This window comes from Sesamum indicum, linkage group LG13, assembly GCF_000512975.1.
Source record: "Sesamum indicum cultivar Zhongzhi No. 13 linkage group LG13, S_indicum_v1.0, whole genome shotgun sequence".
Classification (NCBI taxonomy): domain Eukaryota; kingdom Viridiplantae; phylum Streptophyta; class Magnoliopsida; order Lamiales; family Pedaliaceae; genus Sesamum; species Sesamum indicum.
Genome location: NC_026157.1, coordinates 1,743,935 through 1,755,360, shown reverse-complemented (window position 1 = coordinate 1,755,360; position 11,426 = coordinate 1,743,935). Strand labels below are relative to the sequence as shown.

The 11,426-nt window shown below is 31.5% G+C and overlaps 1 protein-coding gene across 1 annotated transcript; it reads left to right on the top strand.

Annotated features, from left to right (window-relative positions):
- Nucleotides 5,177-10,240, top strand: LOC105176115 (serine/threonine-protein kinase SAPK7). Its single transcript, XM_011098821.2, has 9 exons — nt 5,177-5,472; nt 5,550-5,624; nt 5,781-5,882; nt 6,615-6,668; nt 6,764-6,856; nt 7,668-7,760; nt 8,251-8,355; nt 9,286-9,384; nt 9,683-10,240. The coding sequence occupies exons 1-9, from the start codon at nt 5,353-5,355 to the stop codon at nt 10,004-10,006; spliced, it is 1,065 nt and encodes a 354-aa protein (XP_011097123.1). The 5' UTR covers nt 5,177-5,352; the 3' UTR covers nt 10,007-10,240.

Genomic DNA, 11,426 nt, shown 5'->3' with positions numbered 1-11,426 from the left:
GTTCCTGATTCTGTTGAGTATCACTTTTGTTGCACGAAGTTTATAAGGAAGGAGAGGATATACCAGGTCAAAATCTGGTGGTTTTTTTAAAGGGATAATTGGATCAATACCCCCTGATCTCTACTGATGCAAATTAAATTATCTTTCTTTTGAAAAATGACACATGCACCCTTCACAATCATCAATATCATTTACATACATTAGTTTTAATTTCTAGAAAATTACACATATACCCCAAAAAAATCAACATTATATATTACACAAACAGCATCTACTCTCGGACTAGCATGAATGATTTTTATAATTACACAAAAGATATGGATGACTTGTGTAAATAGAGTATATATAGATCAGGGACGTAGATACAATCATCCCTTTTTAGAGGATTTTAATGCAGTTTACCTCCCCTATGATATTAAAAATGAGCAAATCATCCCCCTATGAAATAAAAACAACAACTTATCCTCCTGTACTTCTTAAAATAAAACAGTTTACCTCCCTAATACAGTGGAGTTAATTATTATATTTTAAAAAATATAAAAAAATAAATTGATATTTTTTTACAGCAAGATCATTTATTTATTTAAAATACCACAGACAAATTGTTTGAATTTTTCTCCTTTTATAAATGAACATATACATACTTTTAAGTGAAGTCATCCACAAAAAAAAAAAAAAAAAAAGATTTACCATCAATGAATAAGCTATTACCATATCAAATGAAAATCAAATACCACTTCATGGCAAGTTATAGTACATATTGAAAAGCCTATGAAAATATCACGCGAAATTCCATTGTAGCACAGCTAACATGGTTTATTGCAGTAACAGCGGCGCCTGTTAAACCCTTTGCATATTCCACTGCTGTATCCCACTTTCTGGCACTCTAAAACACAATTGTGGCCCCGTACGCACATACCCATGAACCCGTTTAGCTTCGACTCACAAACTTTTGCTTCCACATCACCAATGCTCAACTCTGCATTCAGTATAAGAGATAACTCACAAATTAATTAATAGCAATATTATGTTCTTGGTTCTATAATTTTAGGTTATTTGCACTTTTAGTTCTGCAACTTATTCTATTTATATATTTAGTTTTTTTTTTTTACGAATTTAGTTATGAATATCATATATTTGATCCTTTTTTCTTGGCAAATATAGTCCAGTATTAATAATTTTAGTTTAACGCACCATAGTTACAGGATAAAAAAATGAGATCTGTTATGATGTGAAGGGGACGAAAATTGTCAACATAGGAATAAGTTTGTCGAAAAAGTTCTAAATGTGAGATGTTGAGGACTAAATTTGTCCAAAATAAAAGGACTAAATATGTAAGTGGAGTAAATTACAAGATTAAAAATATTAATGACCCAAAATTACAGGATCAAGAATATAATTTTGTCTAAATTATTACATGATAAACAACTTTGTTCAAATTGGCAGATATTTGATTGCATCATTTTCTACAAAACTCACATGCAGTTTATAGATACGAAGAATGGATCTAAAATGCTAACTGTTAAACATAATAATAAAAGCATTTTAGTTTGCCATGCATATATACTTGAACATCATTTAACGTGAGGGTGTCCGTGATAATATTTACAACGGCTTAACTATATTTTGGTATTTGTACCATTTATGTTTTTAGGATTGAAAAATAGTCCTATAACTTTTTGATATTTTATAATTTTGATCATTTCGGTGTCGAATTTTGTAAAAGTTATCGGAATAAATCATGTGCCACTCGCGATTTCCGGATTTTCATACTTTATCTTTTCGGAGTTCCAAAAGAGTCCTATAACTTTTTGACATTTTGCAAATTTGGTCCTTCAAGTGTCAAATTTTGCAAAATTTGCCAGAATGAATCATGTGCTACGTCCTTTTTTTTTTAAAAAAATATTTTTCATTCATGTTAGCAAAAGTGAACCAATCAAAACAAAAAAGTCCAAATTTAAATGAACCACATAAGGTGCACATGATTTATTTCAATAATTTTTGCAAAATTCGGCACCAGAGGAACCAGAATACAAAATGTCATAAGTCACGAAAAGAAAGAAAGAATAAAAATATCAAATTGCCAAAATTAAAGAATCAAAAATATATTTTACCCTTTTGATGTGTGCAGACAAAAGATTGAATAGTTTTCAACTGAAAAGATTTCGTTGATACTATTTAAAATCTTGAGAACGATGTTTTGATAAAGGATTAGTCGAACTAATTAGCAGCTAAAATCAGAATCACTTACGAGCTATCCCGACAACAAGCAGAAGAAAGAAGACTGCCTTCCTCACCTCCATTATATTGATTGTTATCGACCTTTGAGTAATTGTTCAGACACTTTTTACTGTCAAAAACGTTTGCAACTCAAAGTAATAATACATGTTGCAATAAATAGACAAAAGAAAAGAGAAGGAGAGATTGATTTTTTCTGTTTTGTTTTTTTCCTTTTTTCCCGTAAAATGGTAATGACGTTCGTTTTATCAAATAAGACGCACAAGCCATTGCTTTTTTCAAGTATGTGTTTCATCACACTTGCCCAATTTGGATGTATATTTACTTGTAATATATAGACTGCAAGTTATCCCTTACCTTTTTTGAACTATAAGAAAGTAATCAAACCTTTGTAATTGAAGATTACATATATGAAAAAGGTTCAATACGTAGAAATAATCCGTAAGATGTGACCATATATAGCACATTATTTTGAGAAGAGAGTGTTAATATATATATATATATATATATAATGTGGGATTTTCCCTATATATATATGTAAATTTCCCTTCCTAAGGTGAAATGATGTGAAAATGTGATGTTAATTAGGTTGGGTTTTAACCCTTAAAGACACCAAATGTGGAATTTTTCGTGACGTATATAAGTCATTTGGATGGCTCACCTAATTGAGAGTTGTCATGGGCCAATGGCTATGGGTTTGGACTAAGAGATGCAACGAGAATTAGGATCAGAAAATAGGGTCATTAATTTGCTCCAACCACTATAACCATGTCCTAAAGTCAATATCATGTGTATGGTAATTGAAGTTTGGCTCAAGGGCATAATTCAATGCCAAGTCCATTATTGCTCCTTTAATGAATGTTGTCAACACTAAGCGGTATGTTCAAGCCAGAAGTCGCATGCGCCGATTGGACGATATAAGTTGTTACTTATTTTATTTCATATTTTAATTTCAAAATTGTAAACCTTGTGGGAAATTTGGAAATAAGCTTTAAAATTTTCTAAATTGTCAAATTATTTTCAACACTTTATTTAAACTTAATGTGATAGTTTAATTTAATATTTATTTGAGGATTATGGCTCCATTATTATAGTAATTTAATCGTGCCTTTTATGAGGTTTAATAGGAATTCAACCGTTACATTTCATATTTATGTGACCCATTTATAATTCAATTCATTATAATATTATGAGTTATTATTAGGCCATTTAATATTTATTAACGGATAAATTCTTCGCAACTATTTAAAGGGCCAGTGCCTTTCTTTATTCAGTACATGGAGAGAATCACATTCATTTGAGAAGTTTCATACGAGATTTTGAATTACTTCTTATATCCCATAAATAGTTGAGAGTTTTAAAAACGTGATTGTGGATTGGTCCATAGCCTTCTTGTGATCGTACGCATGGGATGAGACACTGTTGAGAGCTAAGGAGTCGCAGTCAGCCATGAATACCTGCAAGAAGGGAGACAATAATGAGTTTAAGACAACAAGCATCATGATTCTCCATCAATATAGCTTTTCTAATTTCCCAAGTTTTATTTCGTTACTATATATAATTGTTGATTTTATATGTGAAATCATTTTAAAATATAATTATAAACACAAATTACACAATATCACAACAAAATTTTATCACATATTGTGGGTTTGATTTTTTTATCAGGGCATATAATTGGATAAAACGTATTCTCTAACATAGATACGACCCTTACAAGCTTAATATTTAGTGACTATCAAACAACTATAACGATTCTGGCCGTCACACACAAGCAGACACAATCCTCCATGACGAGCCTGGTTTTTGGTAATTGTTGTTCAGCTAGCTGTAGAAATGTTGGCTCTCCATGGCAGCAGACACAGTGAGCTATAGATTAATAATTTGATGTTGAAGGTCAAAATTCATAGCTAGGAGTGTGTTGTCTGCCCATGGAGGCCGGCGTTCTCGGAGATCCAAACCACCTTGTGTGTGTGTGTGTAACAAATAGCAACTCCATTTATGACCCAATTAACAATTATACAATGAAACTCGGAATAAAGTAGCACTCAGCACATGCATGTGGATTCCTTTTACTTGTAATTTTCTATATTAATCCAACCATATGGACTGCCATACCGAGTTTTCAATGCCATGTGCTTCCCTTTCACACAACTAAGTCTTCACTCTCATTCTAATTTTGGTTTTACACTTTTAGGGAAAATTGTATTTTTAATTTTGGTACTATAATTTAGGTTATGTATATTTTTAATTTCATTATTTACTATATTTTTTAAACATTTTTATAATTTTTTTAAATAATTCACTTTTAGTTTTTCTATCAATTTTTCTTAGAATTGATTACGTATGGGTCATGTGGTCGTTTTCCTTCATTTTGAAAGGATAACGCTACGTGACTTATGGGTTTTTTTTTTTTATCACCAATTTTCTAATGAAAGTTGACAAGAGGATCGAGAATGAAAATTTCGTAGATTATGGGATTGTTTTCGAGAGTTCCAAAAGCAATATAATTGAAAATATAGTGAACTTAAGTTATGATACACAAACACTTTTTCTGTGATTTGTAAAATTACAGACACACCCCCTGTGGGGTGTTATTGTAATGTAACTGAGGAAAGTATTTGTATAAAAGAATTGTACTTATACAACCTCAAACAGTGCAATTGTCATTTGAAAAACACACAAAATATATATATATATATATATATATTTTGTATTTTGATCTAACCTCAATATATATATCAATGCAATTTATTCAAATATTTAACAAAAAAAAAAAAGAAAATGAAATGTTTGTGAACATAGCAAGAAGCAAAAAGAGGGTTTCAACTTGTCACTAATATATACAAGAAGAGTGAGTTATTACTATTTTATTTTATATATAACACAAAGGATAATACATTGAATCTCAACCCTATATATACATAGTTTCGTGAAGGTGCGATGATACTGACTAGTGTGTGTATGTGCGTGAATCTGAGTGTGTAGTCATAGTCTCATTACTCATATACAGCCCATACATACTCTGATCAAATACGTCTGAATACACACAGTGTACATACATATATATTACGTACATCGATCGAACTATAGATCGATACATACAGTCTAAAAATGGAGAAATACGAGCTGGTGAAGAACTTGGGAGCTGGGAATTTCGGAGTAGCAAGGCTCTTAAGGCACAAAGAAACCAAGGAGCTTGTTGCCATGAAGTACATAGAACGAGGACATAAGGTAATTCAACTTATTTAATTATTTTTTTATTTATTATAATAATAATAATTTTTTTATTTCTTTCTGGGATTATGCAGATTGATGAAAATGTGGCAAGAGAAATTATAAACCACCGATCGCTTCGACATCCGAATATAATTCGGTTTAAAGAGGTTAATTTTTTTTTTTTTTTAACTTATTATTTGTAGTTTTTGATTGAATTTTTTTTAAAATTATTTGAGTAGGTATTATTTCCTGATTTTTCACCTTTTTTTTTTTTTTTTTGTTTTGCGAAATTTGATGTTTTTTTTATACAATTTAAATGGTAGGTGGTTTTGACGCCAACACATTTGGCCATCGTGATGGAGTATGCTGCCGGAGGAGAGCTTTTTGACCGCATCTGTACTGCCGGTAGATTTAGTGAAAACGAGGTCAGATTTTTCAAGATTTTCTTTTTTTTTTATAAATTATATCGATGCTTTTTAAAATTAGATTTAAAGTTACGAACACTCTTATTATTTTTAAAATTACAAGTACGCACTCTGAGAGTTTTTGGTCTTGAGGAAGTGTCGAGATGTAAAATAATTTTATAAGAGCATGAAATGTTTGTGTAATTAAAAACCTTAGGGGATCGATATAATTCATTCTTCTCTTTTAGTATATAAATATATATATATACATATATATGTTTGAAGAATTTTGATAGTATTAAATCGATTGAATCCAGAATTCTGTGTGAGTCAAATAAAGATAAGAAAAACTGCTTCTCTTTTTTCAAAATTAGTTGTCGTGGCGTGTTGCCCCAGTGTGCATATCATAAATAATTTTTCATATTTAAAATATATTATTAATAAGAGTTCTAAAATCGCAAAAAAAAAAAATATACATGCCGAGCTGAAATTCCAATAAAATACTCAGACAAGTAAATGAAATCCATCCGATTAATTAATTTAATTATTTCATTATCTAATATGAAAATTCTCGTTCGGTTCGATTCAGTTCAATTCAGTCTTATTTTATCGCACCCCCGTTACCGTTTTCCTATTCCATTTTTCATTTAAAAAAAAAAGAATAAAATTTATGTACATTTCTTCTTATTATACTATCTTTATTTTTTTTAATTATTTTTTTCTAAATATGGATTTGAATGTGTATTACTCTAGGCAAGGTACTTCTTTCAGCAGCTGATTTCTGGAGTCTCCTACTGCCACTCCATGGTAAATATATAAATATAAAAGAAATTTGATAATTCTGTGTTTGATAAACTAAATAATGGTTATCGTTGTTTGCTAATTATTTTGACACTTTGCAGCAAATATGCCACAGAGATCTGAAATTGGAAAACACGCTTTTAGATGGAAGTCCAGCGCCACGCCTTAAGATCTGCGACTTCGGCTACTCCAAGGTTTGCACTGTTTCTTGAATCTAGTTAAACCTCGGATACTGCTAATAACTGTGGAAACACTTTAAAAAAATAAATAAATAATTGTAATTTTTTAATAAAATTATCATATATGTATATATAAGTTATGTACTTCTTTTTTTTCAGAATAATAAGTTTCATACTTGTATTTAATGAAATCTCTATATTTGATAAAAGTTGTCATTAATAATTATATATTGACATACCAAAATCATTTTTTTGTATGATATACTGGACGCCGTTGTACCCAGTCCCTACAAGCATATAAAAAAGAATTTTGATTAATTTGAGATGAGAAAAATAAAGTTTGTGAACAATCATAAAGTTAGGGAATGAGAAAGAAAGAAGTCCGTAAGAAATAAAAAATGTAGAGTGAGGTAAGACGGAAAAAATAAATATGAGGGGTGTTATAAGTAATTTCTCAAACCATATGAGGTGTACGTGTAATTGCACCAAATCTGAGGGAATGAGAGTTTATTTAGTTGTTGATTTATTAAAATTACAGAAATTTGTGAGAAAAAGAGATGTAGAGAAGTAAGGTAAGATAGAAACGTAGAGTAATAAGTTGGGAGGAAAAAAATTATAATTGTGTAATTATTTAAAAACATTAAAATTACTATTTTTTGATCAATTTTTGTTAAGGGTCAAAATGAATTAAAAAATAAATTTGAGCATTCAAAAATAAATAGGATAAGAAAAAATTTATAATAGCATAGATATTTTTAACAATAATTGTAAAATTATCACTGAGTATTTCACTATTAATATAATTATGTTTTACGTGGTGATTCAGTCATCGGTGCTGCACTCAAGACCCAAGTCGACGGTGGGAACACCGGCTTATATAGCACCCGAAGTTCTCTCCCGCCGAGAATATGATGGCAAGGTAAGTTCCAATACTCTGCCCATTTTCGTTGCTTTCGAGAAGCTCTTATATTTATATATATAGAGAGAGAGAGATACAAATATAGAGAGTGAATAGCAATTTATCTTGTACTTTTTAAAATGAAGCAATTTACCTCTTTATACATGACGGTAAATGGCTTCAATTTAAAAAATATAGGGAGCATATTACCTCCCTGTAGGGGTCTTTCCGTTAATAAATAGTATAGATGGATTGATATATAAAATATTAATGTCAATTTTAATAGTATTATTATAAGTATACTATACTTTAAATTTATTATTGAGTGTGAACAAAGATGCTTGATTTCTCAGCAAATATTCAGACGTTGATAGTGTCACTTAATAGATACACAACTACACTTTGTGTTAACTCTACTCCAAACAATTATTCAATTGACATTAATTATTAAAAAGTAGTATTAATTAGTAGGATTAATTTAATAACTTGGAGATTTCATAATTTGGAACAGTTGGCAGATGTATGGTCCTGTGGAGTTACTCTCTATGTGATGCTGGTTGGAGCTTATCCTTTTGAAGATCCAGATGACCCCAAGAACTTCAGAAAGACAATTTCAGTAAGTATACATAAATACAAATGGTTATAAATTTTGTAAAAATATAGGGTGGTAAATCGTAATATATATATATATATTTTTTATAAATAAGTAATTTACTCATTTACAATTTCACAAGGGGATTGCTTGCATTTCTCCCTTCAAAAACATATATATATATCCTTCTTATTTTAACGTCCGTCTAACAACGGGTCCATTTTGTTAGTCTAAGTTTCAATTGAATTTTTGTAGTAAACCGATTAAAATGTTGTTTTGAATTATGTCTTTTTTAGAATATTTTAAAAATATTTTTATGAACTAATATGCCCTATAAAATTTATTTATTTTATAATCCACCTTCAACTTTTTTTACATTTCTCCAAATTTTCTTTTTTTATAAAAAGAATAATTTAGTAAGGTACATGGTGTAGGAGTTATATAATTATTTTTTATTTAAGAGGATATTTATAATTTCTGAAATAATAAAAATTATTTATAATTATATCAAATATGAGAGTAGAAAGCTGTATAGTTTACCTTAAATCTATTCATTCCCAATCTCTTTCACTTCGACATGCAGCATTAATTCAAAATACTACGTCAAACATATATATATATATAGGGAAAAATGCAAGCAACCCCCTTGTGATATTACAAATGAGCAACTTACCTCCTTATAAAAAAATAAATAGGAATTTACCTCCCTGCATCTTTTAGAATACAACAATTTACCCTCCTATGATTTTTAAAATGAAGCAATTTACCTCTCTGTATAAGGAGATAAATTACTTCATTTTATAAAGTACATGGGGTAAATTGTTATATTTTTTTCATAGAGAGTAATGTGCTCAATTTAATATCACAGGAGATTAAATTGCTATTCACCCCCTCTCTCTATATATATATACACACACACTCTTCACTTATTTACTCAATTTCTTGATTCTTCAGAGAATAATGGCTGTTCAATACAAAATCCCAGACTATGTCCATATCTCTCAAGATTGCAGGCATCTTCTCTCGCGTATTTTTGTCGCCAATCCTTCCAGGGTATGCATATACGTACACATATTCTACTATATATGGTTGAATGCAACAGATATAAACTACCCTGAAAAGATTAATAGGCAAAAAATTCTCTTCAAGAAGAAAAAGGGCGACGCGATCTCCTAATTCTTTTCAAAAAAACGGCAACGCCAATCCTTGAAACGGAAGGCAGTGAGCTTCTTTTTAAAAAGTTTAGAGATCGCATTGTCGTTTTACTTGTTTAAGAGGATTTTATGCTTATTAGTATTTTTACAGGGGTTGAAATGCAAATTCGATCTTAACGTGATTAAGTTGTACACAGAGGATCAATATAAAGGAGATCAAGAGCCATCCATGGTTCTTGAAGAACTTGCCCAAGGAACTCTCGGAAGCTAATCAGGCAATGTATTACAAGAAAGATAATCCCAGCTTTTCCCTTCAGAGCATCGACGAGATTATGAAAATTGTGAGCGAAGCGAGAAATCCCCCGCCCTCGTCTAGGCCGGTGCCCGGGTTCGGGTGGGGAGGAGAAGAAGAAGAGGAAAATAAGGAAGATGAAGAAGCTGTGGAGGAAGAGGAAGAAGAAGACGAGTATGAGAAGCAAGTGAAGCAAGCTCATGCAAGTGGAGAATTCAATGTCAAATAAGCAGTATAGTTCTTGCTGCATTCTTCAACTTAACAACCCAAAATTCAGTCACTTTGATTCTTCAGTACTCTTCATAAAATAGCGTAAATCAGTATTTGATTTCTGTGTTATATATTACTTAACATGTCTAAATTTAGCTGGATTTGGTTCAACAAATGAAGCAATGTAACCCTATTTAGAAATAAAAATTGAATTGAATCATCACTTGGTGTCGCTTATGATGGAAAAGTTGAATTTACATGATATTTTCGAATAAAGATATTATCTTGTATATGATCTTGTAAGTTTGGATGTTCCTTCCGTTTCTTGCGCTTTATATGGGAAATTTGCACTTTCCACGCTCTAAATATAATACTACAAAAACAACTATTTTTTGGGATGGAATTTTGCGGCCGATATGTATAATATTGCGCTGAGGGTTGGTTTTTGGGACGGTTTTGGGACCCGACGTTTCCTATTTTTGTTAATAGTGTCGGACAAATTTTGGATGGGAGAAATATATATGTCCCAACTTTACAGCAGACTAGAGACAGATATATCTGGTGGTTGCAAATATTGTGAATTAAATTGGCAACAAATTTGTAATGACTTTTGGAACGTAGTTAGCTTACAAAATAAAAAATTAAATTGGCTTTGACACGGGACCAAAATTTTGAGATGGGTATTTCGGTTGAGCTTCATTGACTAGGGTTATTTCGGTATTTGTTGTGGCATGTTGATTTGGTAAGTTTTGACCTTAGACCTTTTTTTCTAGGAATATTGCTCTTTCCTTGTTGGCATGATTTTTCCCTTCATCAATGTAATCTGTTTCTCTTCCATCAGGCTCCTCATCTTGCTCCTCGTTATCACCAGGTTCGCCAACTGCGATTAGGTCATCGAATGGAGGCTGGGGAGGCTCGAACATGGGAGGGATATGTAAGTGTGTCATCTATGCATCATCATCCCCTCCATCCTCTCCATACGCTGCCACAGGCTGAGGGTCTCTAGATCTGTGGTCAATGATGATGCAGTGGCGCAGTCCTATATCATGTTCCAATAAAAGGCATATGCACAGCTGAACTCAAACTGAATACGCATCCCTTGTTTGGGTCACCAACTATCGTGATTCACAGCTGCTCCGTCATCTGGGCCACAAAGCTTGCTGAAGCAGTAGGAACATGCCCATCAGCGGGTGTCTGGGCCTGCTAGTCCTTCAACAACTACTGGAAGATCTCCTGAAATAAGACAAATTTAGTTAGTAAAAGTATAAATGATTATCAAAGTGTTTTCATTTTGATGTACTTACCGCAACTTTCTCTGTCCTACGCCCACTTCAATTATCGTTGGCCTTCTTCTTGTAGCATTTGGAGAAAAGTTCCATTTGCTTTGGCAGCCTGTCGAGCTGTGAATTCTGTGGGGGTGTTGCCGAATCATTCATTTC